This window comes from Chinchilla lanigera, unplaced genomic scaffold, assembly GCF_000276665.1.
Source record: "Chinchilla lanigera isolate Chin_1 unplaced genomic scaffold, ChiLan1.0 scaffold00024, whole genome shotgun sequence".
Classification (NCBI taxonomy): Eukaryota; Metazoa; Chordata; class Mammalia; order Rodentia; family Chinchillidae; genus Chinchilla; species Chinchilla lanigera.
This window is the reverse complement of record NW_004955425.1, coordinates 16,642,823-16,661,314: the sequence shown is the minus strand read 5'-3', so window position 1 is coordinate 16,661,314 and position 18,492 is coordinate 16,642,823. Positions and strand designations below refer to the sequence as shown.

The 18,492-nt window shown below is 39.8% G+C and overlaps 1 protein-coding gene across 3 annotated transcripts in view; it reads right to left on the bottom strand.

Annotated features, from left to right (window-relative positions):
* Reep3 (receptor accessory protein 3) overlaps positions 1-18,492 on the bottom strand; it is a 55,650-nt gene that overhangs the window by 28,235 nt on the left and 8,923 nt on the right. For all 3 annotated transcript variants that reach the window (XM_013514852.1, XM_013514853.1, XM_013514854.1), the window contains exon 2: positions 17,964-18,036. In XM_013514852.1, coding sequence (XP_013370306.1) covers positions 17,964-18,036 — 73 coding nt within the window. The remainder of the gene's footprint in view (positions 1-17,963; positions 18,037-18,492) is intronic.

The window sequence follows — 18,492 nt, the reverse complement described above, 5'->3', positions numbered from 1 at the left end:
TTTTGGTTTTTCTCCGGTACCGGGAACCGAACTCACGACCTTGCGCTTGCCAGGCAGGTGCTTTGCCGCTGAGCTAAATCCCCAGCCCCCCACACCTTTCTTCTGTCTGATTTTCATTTCACACTTAATTGAGTCCATTCTTGAGGACTCAGGCGACCGTATTAGCAGGAATGTTAACTGATACAGCTAGAGCGAATTCCCCCTAGTTCAGGTCAAGGAAAGACAAACATCAACATGAGAGGTTCTGTGCTCAACGGCTTAATGCTTCACTGAAGAGACAAGAGACTGAAGTGACGAGAAGGCCAGAATACTGAACGGAAGATCCTGGATAAGATGAGCAAGATGGGAACACAGATGGAAAGGAGCAGGGATGCATCTTCTCCGGGGTGAGGGAAGAAAAGAGGGGCCGCGTTGGAAGAGGGGTGAATGTCTCACAGCTGAGACCCCGGAATTCCAGCCTGCAGTGGCAAGCAGATCATCTGTCATGGTCGGTGAGTGGGCAGGGCAGTGGATTTGAGAGAGGAAAAGGCTTTCATGAATGGGAGAGGCAGCTCCCCCGCGATGAGCTGAATAGACTCGATGACCAATGGTGCCCTCACCTGCTAGGGAAAGGGCTGCACTGGGAGGTCTAGGAGAATGAACCAGGAGAGGTCTTATGGTGATACCTTGTTCATAAAAAGGCATAGCAGGTGGGTGTGCTGATGTAAGCCTGTAAGTGTAGGGAGGCAGAAGCAGGAGAATCATAAGTTTGAGCCCAGCCTGTGTAGTTTAGCAACTTAGCAAGATCTGATCTCAAAAAAAAAAAAAAAAAAGAAGCCTGGGGATATAGCTCAGCATGAAGGCCCTGTGTTCAATCCCTAGTAAAACACACACACGCACACACGTGCAGGGGTAAAGTGTGGTCAGGAGGCAGCCCCATCAGAGCCCCTGTTCCTCAGGCCCCTTTGCAGGTTGCTGAGGCCATGTGTTTGATGCTCAGCAGCAGAACCGGGGCTGAAGGCTTGGAGCAGTGGGTGACCTTCTCCACATGTTCTTCCCTTTTTCCTGCTGGCTGGGCTGGCAGGGCATAGGCCAGCCTCAGAGGCTGTGTGTTGAAGGTGGGCAGAGCCTGGGCTCTGTTTTTTGAGTCAGGGTCTTGCTGTGTAGTTTACATTGGCCTTGAACTCACTTATGTAGCCCCGGCTGGCCTCAAACTCACAGCAATCCTCCTTCCTCAGCCTCCTGGGTACAGGGATTACAGGTGTGTGCCACCAAGCCCAGGCCTGAGTTCTTAAATCATTACATGATGTTGATTCCTTGCTGAAATGAATCCCTCTGACTCATGCTGGAATGTTATGGTGTATTATTTCTGTCCCTCCATTACTGTTGCATACGATGTTCTCGCAGCTTAGCCCTTCTAACGTGAGAGATCACACTCTAATTTCTGGGGAGGTTTAGAGGGCACAGCCCCTGCACCAATGGTTCTAGAATTAGGTAGGCGTGGGGCTTGGTTAAGGCCTCAGTTCGTGGTGACACGTACAAACAACGACCATGATGATGGGGAAGCGAAGAGCTGTGATTTTCAGAAGCTCTGGTTGAGACATCCTCAGGCTTCTCTCAGAAGCATCTGGGAAGCACCTGGAGGGTAGGAAGGACTGAGTTCTCAGGCAGCAGCTGGGCAGGGCAGAGGGATACTATCTTAAATTATCACTGTGATCTCGTGGCAAGTGAGGCTTCTGACTGTGCGAATCCTCTTGCTTGTCAGTACATGCGACGTTAGCAGCAATTCCTTATTTTCAATAGGCCAAGAATACAGAGGTTACAAATCTGCATAAAATTTCAAGTCAATCTATCCTGAGTGGAAGGCGGATGGGACATCCAAAGAGTAAAATGCAAATAAGTCAGTGAGAGGACCACAGCAAAATGTCTGAGGTTGTATTGGGGCTCACTTTGTTTTCTTTCTCAAATGTGTTCTTAATGCCCAAGAGTGCAGCTGGCACAAAGCAGATGCTCAGAACATTTAACAAAGGAATTCATGAATTGGGTCATCTTGACAAGCAAGATTGTAATTTCCACTTTTCCTAATTATTCAGGAATAAGCTTCTTATGCATGTGGTCATTGTCAAATTTTGGAACCCTTTACCCATTACATGACTAGAGAGATATGATAAGTATATTACTTTAAAATAAAATATTTATAAATAAGAATCCTCCAATGGAATCTTAAAATCATTCAAATATCAAAAGGAATTTATTTTCCAAGGAAATACAGCCTTCTAATGAGGCAAGTTCTTTTGAAGATTATGGAGTCATCTGTGATATAAAACCATAGTATCTAAAATTACATTCTGGTTTATATAGCGCATGGATTAGATTATCCTACTTAACAAGCCAGCACTTGCTTCATTATTACTTCAAGCCCATAAGGCTGTTATAAAGCCTTAGCATTTCAGAAATCCAGACAGTCATGTGATGGAGTTCTTAGCTTCACTCTCCCTGAGGAATTAGAGGATATTTAAAGGCTGAGTGAATACTGTAAAAATGAACATACCCACAGGCTAAATTTACTATCAGAAGACCATGCTCCATTTGATAGGAATGCATTTACATACTCCGCTGCCCAAAGAGAAGCTGGCCTCATTTCACCATCATTTCATATTTTTCAGCAGAACAAATTTTCATGCTTTATGTTCTTAGACAAAGTTTTTACTGATCCCAGGATAAACAAATAATGCAAAGAGATGACCCTCCTGATTTCCATCACAGAAATTGACAGAAATACAAAAGACCCAAGGATGCAGGTGAATATCATATTCTGGTGGTAAGCATGTTGCCGTAGACCTATATGAGTCATGGATGAAGGTAGTAATGGCATATTGATTAAGACGTATTTTTTAAGCTGTACCTTTATGTATCATTTACTTAGTTAGTTACTTAGTGGTTCTGGGGATTTGACCCAGGAGCACTCTATCGCTGAGCTGCATCCTTACTTTGCGATACGGTCTTGCTAAGTTGCCTAGACAGGAATTGAACTTGTGATTTTCCTGCCTCAGCCACTCTGTTTAATGAATGAATGAATGAATGACAAGATTTTACTATGTAGCTCAGGCTGGCCTTGAACTTGTGATCTTACTACCCTCAGCCTTCTCAGTGCTGGGATTACAGCATGTACCACCATACCCAGCCCAATAACTTATTTTCCTGTGATCAGTATTCTGTAATAGCAAGATGACAATAATTTGTTAAATGATATAACTGTATTAATTTATAGTTGTATGATAAGAAAAATTAAAGTGATATATTAATTTTGATAATTATTACTTAGGGCCTATTATGAACAAAGCCTTTGACATGAAATAGTTGTAACTACTATGTCAAGGTATTCCTACCCCTGTGATACTTTCGTAGGGGAGTGAATATCAGAAGACACATAAAAGCATGTATCTAATGTATCTTACTAATATTTTATTATATATTATATATTATCCCCTGCTTTTTTTTTTTTTTTTGTCTTTTTGAAACAAGGTCTTGCTATGCAGTTCAGGCTGGCCTTGAGCTCACTTTGTAGCCAAGGTTGGTCTCGAACTCGAAATGATCCTCCTGCCTTGGCCTTCCGAGTGCTGGGATTACGGGGGTGTGCCACCATGCCCGGCTTCCATTGCCTTGTATGAAAGCAATTTCTTCATTTCAAAAGGAAAGGCTTCCCAACCATCCACACCCTCCCTAGGGCACACATGGTCTCTGTGCATCGCCCTCTTCCACTGCAGCCTGCACACGTGGCTGGCTCACACAGCCTGCCTCTCCCATTTGACTGTAAGCACCAGAAGGGACCAAAATCCCCGTGATGGCATTCCCAGCATCATGCACCCTCTGCCTGGTAAAGGAAGCACAGAAGGCTTCTACTGAACTAGATCTTAAATTTTAAGGTCTGGATTCCTATAGTAACATGAGCTGCAAATAGCAGCTTTTAATGTGCAAAACAGTTTATTTTGGCAAAGCTGTGCTCAGGGTTATCAGATGTTTAAAAACTTTCCAAATTTTGCTAATTACAGATCCTTTGAATCATAAAGCTATTAATGCTGGTCTTTAAGAAAAAAATAAAAAATTACATTTGCCTAATGACTTCAATTATAACCATACTAAGTAAATCCAGAGCATAAAATGCTAAAATATGCTTCACTGGGAAAAAAATCTTTGCTGAGTCTAAAAAGAAATAAACATTGCTGAATTTCAGACCACCCAAAGAGAATTTTATTTTCTGACCATCATTAGTTACTCAGTCAAGGCAATTCACCCAAAACATTCTTTCTACAGGACATTTCAGAGACGACAGAAGATCCCGATACAGAGTTCTTTAGAGACAGTATAGAGCTGAAAGGATTTCTGTTTTATTACCATTATGCAATAGCTGGTGACTTCATAATGATGCTCCCCCCCAAAAAACAAAGAGGAACAAAGTGTGAGAAATCAAATAGAAAAACTCCCTCTTTTATCCAGCCCAGATGGCTCAGTTAGGGGATTTTTCTCAATCTTGTGCTAAGTTGGAGGCATAAAAATAAGCTAGTTGCAGCTATTCCAAAGTGAACAGAGACCATGGCTAACCATGTTTTTGAAAAAGATATGAATATATTACATCAGGACTCAACTGGGCTTACCCAGTTTTGAGTGCTTCTTTTCCCACTGCCACCTTTGGCTGTGTCTTGAGTTTCTGCAGCTCCGCAGGCCTCACGATGGGGAGCTGCACCTTCACCTGCTGACCCTACAGAACATAGTCCGCCTGCCTCATCACCACACACCCAGCACACAGCACCCTGCGGCTCTGAGACAGCAAGCCTCACACCCTATAGATGAGTGTGCCAATGTGAACTGGACGGGATGGACGTTGCACTGCCTCTCAAGAACTCCTGAATCAGAGCAGTCCCACACTGCGTGTTCCTGACCTCAGCAGAATTCAAGAAACTTGAGAGAATGCAAAGTGCAGAAATGTTTAAAAACTAGATGATAATTAATTTTAAAAGAGTGTTGAAAAGAAGATGCAAAAAGCAGGAACTGCTTAAGGGAACTGTTCCCAGAAGCAGAATTTAGGAAGGAATGACTTCTCAGTCCCAAAATAACTCTTTCCATCGACACTGGCTGAGAATTCACACTTCACTTCTTTTTTTTGGTTTAAAGTCCTCTTGATTTATTTGGGATAACACACATTTGTATGAGACAGTTCTCTTTTAACATCATCTAGACTCTCAGAGAGACCTGAGGGGCACACGTGGCTGAGGTTAGTAGGGCAATGCATAGGATGCTTGGGTTAAGGAAGGGCTGCCTGAGAGGTACGGCTGGGCCAAGGTCAAACAGTGAGAGGAGAGAAAGGTGCAGGACCAAGGGAGAATGATTCTACAAGGGAACCTCACTGACGTGAACATCGGCTGGCCCTGAAACAGGGAAACTGAGGAGCCCGACTCGATGCCCTCACTCCCCTAATTCTACAGTTAGTTTTGTTAAGAGAATTTTTCTTTAATATGTTCTAAGTTGTTAATCAGTTTACCAAGATGTTTGTAGAACACACTTGGTTATTTAGTGCCCATCACATCCATGAAGTTGTTATTTTTTAAAAGCAGAGTGTGGTAAAAAAATTATTATTATTTTGGAGACAGAGTCTTGCTGAGTTGCCCAGGCTGCCTCAGGCTCCTGCCCAGCCAGCCTGGCTTTCCATGTTTTGGACGTGGGATCATCATTTGGGACCTCCACAGAATCCCTGCTGCAGTATCTGAGCTGGGGTCTACAGACCAGCACCTCTGGCCTTACCTGGGAAGTCTATGGGAAACGCAGTCTCAAGCCTAGGCCAGAACTGCAACACAAGATACCAGGGGGCTCACACCCCTTGAGAGCACTGCCATGGGACATGTTCAGAGCACAGTCTCTCACATCAACTACAGGAAGGTGGTAACTGCTCTAGCAGAGTGTTACAAAAGCTCTCATTGGAGAGAAGACGAGCTTGGTTTTGAGAGAGAACTTGTTCAGAGGCATTATCCCAGGCTAGCAATTAGCAGATGAAAGGTTTGAGCAAACAGTCCTGGGCAGCGTGAACTGACAGGCGTCCTGAGGCTGTTCCTGTCTGCCTATCTCAAGGGCCCAGGGCTGTCTGGGCAAGGAAAACTCAGGAAGGCTCCTTGCTTCCCAAGGCGGAAGGGCATTCAGAAGGTCGCCCTAGGAACAACTCTGCGCCCCAGACTTAGCAGGCTGAACTCTGCCTAAGCACAGCCACACGGTGAAGACTTCCCCAGTTGGCCTGAAGAATTTATTTTGACAATTTTGTTAACAAGGACTTAACATAATAAAACTGAAGTGTTGGATCTTCATTTGAAGAGATGTGTTGGAAAGCTTTGGAAATCATCACGGTCTTGTGAAGCACAAGAACTCAATCTATTTCTGTCACTTTTTAAGATCCCTTGAAAAATGTTTTTCATTTTACCTGCAGAATTTGGATCTTAAAAAAAAAAAAGTATTCATTTAACTGAAAAATAAGAACATTATCCTGGTAGCCAAAAGATAGACAAATTTTATGCTAAAACATGTTTAAGTATATTTTACATTTTTAAATAGTTGTTTAAAAGAATTTCATCTTCTTATGTTTTTATTGCATTTCTGAAGTAATATACTCTCCATGTACTTTCTAAGTAAGATTTTATTTCTCCTACTTAGTTAAAATCTTTAGGAACAGCCCTAGCTTTTATATTTTTCGGAGGCCCTTTCACAGCATAATGGCAATCTGGTTGACAAACTGATTATTACAGCTGCAGTTGGTGAAGGCACTGTACTTCTAAAATTACATAATGGAAAGATGATGTACGTGTCTGAGCATTCCAGAGGCAGATCCTGGTATTGTGTGAAAGGAAACTTCCTGTACACATAGTGTAATCTTTACACGAAAAGGAAAAAGAGGTCAAGTATATATGACAGTATTTTAAAAATCCCAAGTTTTAATAATAAAAATTATGGGCAGCTTACTGCTTCATCACATTCAGCACTGCTTGGTTAAACCACTTTCTTGTTTCGCACTTTGCCAATCCTGGTTATGCTTCTTCTCCTACCACACATATTTCATGTATTTATTTCACTAAGCCTATTCAAGGCAACAATTCTTAGATATATTAGTTTGCCTGATTTTCAGTGGCTTTTTTTTTTTTTTTGCTTTTATACTGCTTTATTTAGCCTACTTTCCGTATAGTCTTTTTATTTTTTTTTGTCTTCTTGAGACAGGGTTTTGCTATGTAGTTCGGGCTGGCCTTGAGCTCAGTTTGTAGCCCAGGCTGGTCTCGAACTCACAATGATCCTCCTGCCTTAGCTCCCGAGTGCTGGGATTACAGACGTGCACCACCACAACTGGCCTGTACAGTCTTTTAACTTTGATATTTTTCTTGCTTTGTGAGTTGATGTTTCCATTTTCTTCTTCTTTTTTAAAAATAAAAGTCTTTATAGCTCTTAGATTCAAGAGCATATACTGTGGTATGTGGTACTGTCATTTTAAGTTTTGAGTCAGTCTATTACCGAACTTCAATTTCTCTGGTAGTCAATTATTTCTCCTGTTTGGAAATGACTGGGGCTTTCTTCAAGTGGGGAGGCTGCAGTTCCTGAACAAAGAAAGAGGAAGCAGCACACTGGCTGCCTCTGAGTGCATTTGCCCCTGCAGTGAGGGTGGCAGCAGCTGAGTTTCTTGGTTATTGTAGCTTTTATGACTTGCAGCCATTCCATCACTAGGGATTAGGGTGGAGGTAGCTAGGCCGCTTTCCAATTTACTTCTCAGCAACATTTCCTTTAAAGGAAACAACTATTTCTGTCTCTTTTTAAAAAATCCTTTCCACTGGCACTATAAAGTTGGTAAAATTCTTCCTCGATATTAGCAAAACTCTGACTTAGTCCTTCAGTTTAGTGTTACTGTGAGAATCTCTTTCTCTGTGTGTGTATTTTCCAGAGCATTTTCATTGGAAGACAGAAAGACTGGGGCTGCAGTTGGCTTGCTGTGTCTTTGCATGCAAATTGTGGGAATGCTTTCAAAAAGCCAGGAGTACCTTAATTCACATTCTAAAAGTTTAGAAAGAACTGTATCGGACATTTATTTTCAATGCCCCAATTACATAATCTTATTCACATTTAACACTTTACTTCCTAAAGTTGGATCCATGGTAATGATCCTCAAATGATCAGAAAGAATTTGTTATTGAAAAAAACAAGGAAGAATATAAATCACTTGATTATACTAGTATCAATTTCCTTGGCAGTGAAGTTATGTATTGATTCATATATGAAATAAGTAAACGTGACCTCATCAAAAATCACTTTAATAAAGAATGATCATAACATAATTTAAGTAAATTTACATAGATTTAATTCACTACAGGATAATGAACTATCCCAGTACACTGAAAACATGATTTATCAAAACTTGACTTGTGTGGAGTAGTGTAGCTCAGCGGTATGGTGTTCCCTAGCATGGGTGGGGTCCTAGGTTAAATCCTCATCACTGTAAAAACAAAATAAACAAAAAACCTGATTATATTAAAAACTGTGAATCAAGACAAGGTATGCATGTATTTATTTTGTGTCACCAAAATTAATTTTGAAAATTATTTTCAAGGATTTAAAGTTCTTTTAAATTCATTGTAGGGGCTGGGGATTTAGCTCAGCGGCACAGCGCCTGCCTGGCAAGCGCAACGTCGTGAGTTTGATTCCCTGTACTGGAAAAAAACAAAACAAAACAAAAAAAATTCATTGTAAATTGGCAATAGGTGGATTACTTTAAATTTCTGTAAAATTAAGGATCTGTGTCATAAAAAAAACTGACAACATGTGTTACTTTAGAACTCATTCCCTATGTGATCACATTAAAAAACCAATATTAATAATGTCTTATATGTAGTATAATTCAATGACAAGTATCCACTCATGAAGTGAACCTGGAAATCTAGGTAAAGATGATAGATTTGATATACATACTTAATTCTATTCTCTGCAAATCTCATTAAAACAACAGTAACATTTCTTCAAAAATGGCAGAAACCCAGAAGAATACAGATGAGAAGAAAGCATTAGCATTTTGGAGCCAGAAAAGAAAGAGACGAGTTGTAGTTGACTTAGCAGGCCTGAGAAAATGAAATTGTATCTGGCAATGGGAATGGCTGAGAAGCAACCCAACACTGCACTGCAGCGCCCACCAATCTGCACGATTCTCTGTCAAAAAGGGCTACAGACAGGAAGGACAGGTATAGGCCTGCTTTAGGAGCAATGGCATGTTCTCCCCTCCAGCAGCTGGGGACCCCTTTCCTTTCCCAGAGGAGCCCTGAGGGTTATTTCAGGAAAGAGGGAACAGAAGGGCCTCTGGGTTTGCAAATCTCTGGCACAGCCGAGGCTTGGCTATTAAGTGACAGCTTACAAACTGAAAGGTTGACAGCCCCACGCTGTTGACAGCCCCAAAGGTACCACCGGCAGCTAGGTACCTTGCAGAAGTTAAGAGTCTTTTTTGCAGAATCTAACTGGCACAAAAGAAAATACCTATCAAAATGGAAACTCACAATGTTCCAAAGAAATGGTTGCAGTAGGTTGAATGTTGTACCTCTAAATGACGTTGTAATCTGTTAAGGACTGAATTACCTCTCCCCAAAATGTGTGAGTTGAAGCCTTAGATCTCAATGTAAATAAATATATTTGGAGATAAGACCTTTAAGGAGGTAGTTAAGGTTAATGAGGTCATATGGGTGGGGTGTAACATGGTAGGTAGGACTGGTGTCCTTATGTGGAAAGGAAAAGGAGATCGCTCCCTACTCATGCACAGAAGGTCATGTGAGGGTGCGTAAGGGGGTGGCCATCTATAACTCAGGAATAGAAGCCTCACCACGAACCAGCCCCGACGGCCCCTTGGGCTCTGACCTCCACCTGCCAGAACTGTTAAAACAAACAAGCCGTCAGGTCTGAGGCATTTTGTATGGTTACACAGACTAATTCAAAGTATTTCAGAATGTTACCTTATTTGAGACAGGGTCATTCAAGATATGATTGTTTAAAATGAGGTCATACTGGTGTAGGCGGGCCCTTAATCCACTGTGACTGTATTCTTTATAAGACAAGACACGAAGACACAGAAACAGGAGGGGAGAATACCACATAACAACAGAGGCACAGACTGAAGGGCAAACAACAGTCAGAAGTCAGGAAGAGACAAAGAAAGATTCCCCTTAACAGATTACAGAAGGTGTGTAGCCCTGTAGCTTGACACATAATAAATTTCTCTTGTTTTATGCCACTGAATTCGTGATAAATCTTATGGCAGCCATAGCAACAAACACAGTGGTCAGCTCACTCTACCATGAAGATCACACTCATAAATCCCTTCATTGGCAGAGGACTCTAATCATCTTTTTATTGTAATACTCAAACAAGAGCAAACGAAGAGCAGAGAATCAACTGTCATCCAACATTTGAACAAAGTACACATCAAAAATTGGCTGAAAGTTGCCAGGCGTGGTGGTGCAGGCCTGTAATCCCAACACTCAGGAGGCTGAGGCAGGATGACCACAGAGAGTTTGAGACCAGCTTGGGCTATACAGTGAGTTCATGGCCACCCTAAACTACACAGCAAGACCCTTTCTCAAACAAACAAGCAAACAAATAAACAAACACAGAAACAAACAAAAACACACCACAGGTTGAAACAAACGAACAAATCAAAGGAGGGACTATGTAGACAGCAGAACAAGTCTGAAAAAATTCAGACTGTCAAAAAAATTTTAAACATAAAATAAGAATAGGATACTACAGACAAAGGAATATTCACACAATAAAAATGTTCTTAGAAATTAAACACAGGAGCAGAATGTAAAGATCAGTTAGATTAGAAAATCGGAGAACTGCTCCAAGTGTTTCCACAACTGCAGACGAAGAATCCCAGACGGAACAACTAGCGAAAAGAGAGAGAACAACAGAATAAGGAAGAACACGGAATCTCCAGATTAACGCTACTGAACCAAAAACATTTTAACACAAAGGGGAAACAGAAAAGACCTCACACACTTCTGGAATGGTAGGAAAACAAGCGAGAATGAGACAGGACGCCCTTACACTTAACAGCCACCCTGGAAACTAAAGACAGTGGGGAGGCGGCTTCAAAATCCTGAAGAGAAAAGGCTGGTACAGTGCTTGCCTAGCATGTGCTAAGGCCCTGGGTTCCATCCCCAGCAGTACTATTAAAGAAAAAAAAAATGCCAGAAAAATCCTGAAGGAAAGTTATTTCCAACCTAGCACTTCAAGAAATTTATCTCTCACTACAGCCTTTTGAGGAAAAATGCAATTCACTGAAGTAAGAAGGTAAAATTTAGAAGTAGAAAGCTAGGCAATTAAGAAATCAGAGAATCCACTGGGTGTGGAGGTGCATGCCTCTAATCCCAGCACTCGGGAGGGTGAGGCAGGAGGATCATTGTGAGTTTGAGACCAGCGTGGGCTACAAAGTGAGCTCAAGGCCAGCCTGAACTGCAGAGCGAGACCCTGTCCCAAAAAAGACAAAAAAAACCCCAAAAAACAAAAAACAACCAAAAAACCCCCAAAGAAATCAGAGAATCCAAAACAAGAGCCAGTCCCTATTATCTAAGAGATGTGAATGCACCGAGAAGAAATTTATGCAAGTGTAGGTAGAGTTTGGGTCCAAATGTACAATAAGAGAAAATGCCAAGTAAAAGAAAATAATAGCAGGCTGGGTGTGTAGCTCAGCTGAGCACTTGCCCGGCAGGTATGAGCACCTAGGCATTAAAGAATAAAATAAAACAAATTTGGACAAATATAAAAAAGGAACAACAAAAGAATGAATAAAGGAAAAAGAATGAGTCAGGATAGAAGGATACTACAGAGCTTGGCTGCTAATGGTGTTTACATAATGAAAATGACTATACAGCAGGTATTGCCATGTACCAGGTAGTGAATTAAATGCTTTCTATTCATTCACTCATATGGTCCTCACAACCACCTGAGGATGTAAATAATATTGCTTCTGTTTTGCAGATAAGGAAACTGAGACACAGGAAAAGGTCAAACAGCTTGCTTGAAGATATGTAGGGCTAGTAAGGGGTAGGGCTGAGGTGATAATCTCGGCAGCTTGGTTCTAGACGCTGTGCTCTTTATCTGTGTATTACTTCTGTCTAACGTAATCTAAGCACCATAGATACTATTAATCCACTCTAAATTATACTGTAATAACATGGGAGGCGACTGGGGCAGAGCAATATGCACCTGCATAGCGGCACTGGGCACACTAGGACGTCATCCTTCCTAGGAAAAGTCAATTCATGATGCCCATCTGAAAAAGTCAGAAGCAAAGTAAGCTTGTTATTTAGCATAGGGAAACAAGTACTGGATTTATATAAAAAAGGTGAAAATAGTTGCTTTAGATATTTAGAAATAGGTAAGGGAGGGTGGGAAACTATTTTTCTAATAAACCTTGGGAAACTAATTTAACTTTGAATTAAAAGCAAACACATCTTTGATAAACATAAAAACTAAATTAGATCAGAATGGAAAATAAACAGAGACACATGTATCTTGACAGAATCCTTGAATCAAAAGGATTTTTTCTTTTCCAGTGCTGGGGTCCAAGCCAGGGCCTTGTGCATGCTACACAGGTATTCTACCACTGAGGTACCTCCCCCCTCTCAAGTAAGTACTTTTATTTCAAAATATCAAGAGATACCAAGAAACACTTCTTGACAATAAAGAAAGGTTCGCTAGCATGATTTTTCCCTTTGTTTCCACACCCTACAACTAGTAGACAACCTCGGATTTTACTAGTGAGTAACAGCAGTTAACTAGCAGATAGTACAGTTGTTCTGTTCATATTACTTAAGTATACAGTTAGGTCAGTATACAAATTAGTATACAAATTGTATACAGTATACAAATTAGGTCATTTAAAAAAACCAAGTCAGAGTTTTAGAGGGCCATTTCTGGGCCTTTTAAAGAGTAATTCCCCAGAGTTTTTCCTGTTCTTTGTTCTTCTTCACAGTAAATCTTAGGACCAAACGTCTGATTTTAATTTTTAAGTGCTGTTAGCCAATCCTTTCATTGTTGCTTTCTCCAGTGTTCTTAGAATAAGAACACTGGTTTCCTAGAAAAGTGCAGCAATTGCACACGACTTGGAAGTAAACACTTTATTTTCAAGTCGTAAGATGGTATGAACCTGAAAAAAATTCGTCAAACTCTACTCATTCCTCAGTAAGTTTACATTTCAATTACTGCAAGACCAAAAGTCTTTAAGTAGGCCATATCAGCCACACTACACAGGAAATTATATCCTAGGAAAGCTCTGTTTTAAAAATAGGCAAAGGAAGAAAGGAAAGTTGCCAAAATACACAGCACTTTCCATTTGTTTTGATTTGAACGTTGCATGTTTTATCAGGTGCAATCTACCATTTGCAGGCTTAAGGGGACTGGGAGTAGTTAGGGTGGGAAGAAGTAAATTAACCGACACTGTTTGCTTTTAGAAGAGAGTTTTGAAGTAGCTATCAGCAGAATTAGGTCATACCCAAATACCACAAAGAAATTCGACCTTGGGATAAATGTTCAGACTCGACTGTATAGTCCCTAATGAATCAAAGAAGCAAAGCTGAGAAACTAGATCAATCCAAATTTAACATTTGATATGTATGTAAAAGTCATCACTTTTTTTTTACCCATCCATCCATCCATCCAAAATATACCGAGTAACTACTATATATCATGTACTTTTTTGGGTATGAGCATATAACAACTGACACAACAAAATCCTTCCCTATGATCTTATTCTGGTAGAAGAGATAAGTGTATACTATACTATATACATAAGGAATGTAACATCAAGTAGTATAAAGAGCAATATTATTAAAAAATTAAAATTAAAAATATTACAGAGCAATTCTAAGAAGATTAACTTTACCAAGAAATTACCAAAACAAAGCAAATTTTGATACAATTATTAGACAGGAAAACTTTGTAAGGACAGAGTTCTGATGAAACTGTTAAACTAGAGTTTAAATTGGATGGCTAAAGTTTTTGTTTGTTCCTCTAGTATGGATTGAATCCAGGACCTAGTACATGGCTAGCCAAGCACTCTACCACTGAGCTACATCTCCAGGCCTTTTTTAAGTTCTAGTTTGAGACAGGTTGTTGCTAAGTTGGCCGGAATGGCCTTGGATTCTCCTGACTCAGCCTCCCAAGTGGCTGGGATTATGGGCATGCAAAGCGGTGCCTAGCAAGGTTCACTCAGTCTCTTCTGATGAATGAGAAAAAAAAAAAAAAAAAAAAAAAATTCAAAAATTTTCTCAGAGGGCTGGGGATTTAGCTCAGCGGCACAGTGCCTGCCTGGCAAGCACGAGGTCGTGAGTTCGATTCTTGGTACCAGAAAAAAAAAATTTTGTCAGCCAAATTGGATTGAAAATACTTTAAAGTCCATCAAAACTTTATAGAACTTTCAAAAACTTCTTCCCAGTCTATCTGGAGGCTTATAGGTCTTGACCTAGTACTTGGGAAGCTGCCTCATTTCCTTTGCTGGAAAATATCCACATGGCTGTAGACCCTGAAAGTCTGTGCTTGAATTACTCTCAAGCATGTTCACTGGCTGTTTGTGAGTGCTGTCTCATTAGTTTTGTGAAGCTGGCATCCTCATTTATGTTTCTAAAGGCAGCATGGTAAAATAAAAAAAATAAAACACTACATACAGATCTATGATCTTGCCTTTATGATCCTTACACTTTACGGCCGATTCATTCACTTCTCTTGAGTGTGTAATACCGGAATATTTTCCTTGCCTATTGGATAGGGTTATTGGGATGGGACTAATGCCTCCCTCCCCACAAAATGTCCATGTTTTAATCCCTGGAACATATGATTACTTTAGTTTTCCAGGTAAAGGCAAAAAAAGGTGGCAGATTAAGGCTACTAACCAGACAACCTTAAAATGGGGACATTATCTTCAATGAATCAAATGGGCCCGACGTTATTGCAAAGGTACTTGTAAGAAGAGAAGGCAGGAAGAAGGGTACAAAACCAGACAGCTGGCAGCATAAAAAAAGTCTCGGTCCAGAGTCCTTGGCTTTGAAGAGGGAGGAACAGGGACATGAGCCAAGGAATGTGGATGGCGGGCAGACGCTAGAAAAGGAAACGAGACAGATTTTCCCTGAGAGCTTCTGGAATAAATGCAGTCCTGCAGACTCATTTTAGATTTTTGACCTCTAGGACTATACCAGAATATATTTATTCATTTTAAGCCTAAGAGTGTGGCAGTTTGTTAGAGCAGCAATAGGAAAAGCATGCAAAAGTACTTTGAAATTAGTGGGAAGTGATATGTATATAAGATATTGTTATTCCAAGATAACACCTCTCTGTTGCCCTTGGTGTTAGATGCCTTGATTACTGGGAGTCTTCAGAGTTGTACTCTATCTCCTTGTCAAAGGCCTTGCCCTGCCCTTTCTTTCAGTGCCTGACCATTTTTGTTTTCAGCACTCATTTTGTTAAGCAGAGTTGATTAGCACATAATTAACAAACCAGCTCCAGCCACCTGCCTTTCTGGGTCCCTGGTTTCTGTTTAATTGTTCATTACCCTGCTCTTCCCAGAGAGACACTTAAGAAAACTATTTTTGGAGCTACAGTATTATAGCAAATTTACGTCGTTATTTCCTACACTGTTAATGAGCTATTCTTCACAAATACCCATGCAGGGGCTGGGACTGTTGCTCAGTGGTGGAGCACTTGCTTAGCATGAGCAAGGCCCTGTACCACATACCAACAAAAAGGGTATCATCTGCTAAAAGTAACAGTATCATAAACATTCCAAATACGGAGAGGTTTCATTTCAGCACTGGCCAGCAGTATACTCCACAGCTTCTATTTTCATGGGGTTTGGAAATAATGGGAAACTCTTATTTTTGTCACTCGAAAGAGAATTCCAAGTAAATTAAAATACTCCACAACAGGGTAGGGTGTAGTGTAGGAAGCTAGGCAGGGCTGTGAAGTACTGTGTTGCAAAAGTACACAAACTGAACGGAGCTGCAGGCCTGCCCCAGAAGTAATAAAAACTTGGAGTTGTGCTTCATTTGCTTTCCTTAAATTTCATTTTTTTAGGGATTAGTTTTTTGTTATGCAAAAGTTTAGGTCAATGATTTCTTGAAAAAACAAAGCGAAACCAGTTCTTTACCACACGCAGCTTGAGAAACTGTCAGTAGAAGAAAAGTGCCAGCTTCTATACACTGATGTACATTAGTTTTATAAAACAATACCTGAAATATTTATCACAACATATATTAAAACATATCCCAAGGCATTTATAAAGTAAGTTTAAGTTACTAGGATTTAATGTCGTTCTGGTTGCGTCTCCTAGGACTATGTCACCATCCTAGATCCAAGAGATCTATAGAAGAAAGGATGGAAAAACTTTACAGCTCAATTACATAACCACCTCTGCTGTATGTATTGCACCATTCTAAGTGATTTTTATACATGCTTCCTTCTTAGCTTTATATGAAAGTAAAAAAAGGAGTATACAAGTTCCAAAGCATGGGTTAATTATAAAGGCTTCAGTCTGAATATATAGAATAAAAAAGCACGACCTGATCTCTGATCGTTTGATGAAGTGAGTGACAAGACTACCATCCCAGATCCCTTACAAAGAGCCACAGCTGTGAACCCAAAAGAATAAACACAGGCACTCAAACAAATCCTTATGTGTGAGTGCCTGTAGCAACAATCTTCATACTAGCCAAAAGGTAGAACAATTCAAATGTCTGTCAACAGAGGAACAGATCTGGACTTAGTGCATTTTATTTATCATCACAATGGAATATTGTTTCGTCCCAAAGAAGAAAAAAGTATGAAAAAATTAGGCTAAGTGAAAGAAGCCAGATGAAAGGTCACATATTATATGATTTCATTTGTGTGTAATATTCGGAATAGGGGAATCCAGGCAAACAAAAAGCAGAGTGCTTGCTGCCCGTTGCTTGAGGATGGCAAAGCGGTGAGGAGTTACTGCTCACTGGGCACGGTGGAGTGCTGGTGTCACGGGGAACTACAGAGAGGTAATGACTTGCAAAGTATGGTGACTGTATTAAATGTTGCTGAATTACTCATTTTGAAATGGTTAATATTATGTCATCTAAGTCATTCTCAATTGAAAAAAGAACCATAGTTAATTGATGTGAGTTACCTTAGAATTGACTGCTTTCTCCTGTTGACTAACCAAAAACAAAAAGGTGCTTTTGCTATTCTCTGAAAAGTCATTCTGCTGAACATAGCAAACTATGCCAGGATTCATATGTGAGGAAGGTCCTTTTCTATTAAACAGTAAAGATGAAACTGGGAAAGGGGAGAACTTACAGAAATGATAGAACAGTGAGTGAAAGCAAAGAAAAAAAAGAACAGGGAAGAGCAAGCTAAAAGAACTGAAGGGAAGAAAAAAGCTGAATTGAGGATTAAGAACAAAATAATCATAGTCTAATTCAAAAAGCATTGTCACTAGTGATGGAGTATTTGCATAGTTAAGCAATTAGAAGGTGATAAAAGACACAACAAAGAAAAAGGTTTTGCACAAAGACAGATATGTTCTCAGTGTACCTACAAATTTATAAGACAAGAAAAACCACATCCCTTCTGCAAAAGTCAAACGTACAAACAAAAAGCCTCCCAAACCCTTCTTACACTGGAATTTACAGACTAAATTAAGAGCTATCCAATTACTCATCTTGGGACCCATATGCTTCTTCAGATGTCAACTGACCATGAACTATTTTTTCTTTTCGTAAACTATTTTTGAAGCACCACTTTGGAGTAGTCTTCAAACCTAGTTTTTTAAAAAGATTAATTTCATCACTTCACATTTATAACACATTTTCAACCCAAAACATGAGTTCAACTGCTTCTAAAAGAAGAGTAGTTTTTCCATTGTTGTGTATTATTAATAAATTAAATGAAAATTAATTACTCACATACTCCTTCACATTTTTTGTCTTCACCGTTTTGTATGAATAATATGCAGGATAAAGCATTCCAAACACCAGCCTAAAAGTAAAAAAAGTACAAGATTAATTAAGCATAACAATCCTTGTAACAGCTCAAGAAAATGTAACCTTTACAGAAAATCAGGACATGCATAATTTAAATTTGCGTGAATGCAAATTTGTGTATAAACAAATTAACCAGAAAAGCAGGTGAAAGTATATTTTCTTTTCATTAAAAAGAACATTTCAATATTTTAGAGAGCAGTTTCATGGAAATAAAAGATTTATTTTGAAAAAATTGACTTTTAAAACCTTTTTCTTCATCACAAAAAAAATTCCATCGTTCCTTGAAGAACCCTTGGAAAATGTAGAAAACACCAAAAAAGAAAGAGATAGAGAGAGAAAGAAAAAAACCAAAAACACCTCAACCCTACCAGTCAGGGGTAATGACACATGATATTTTATAGTACAAAAAGCCCACTCTTTACCCCATGTGCTATTCCTAAAACGTTACACA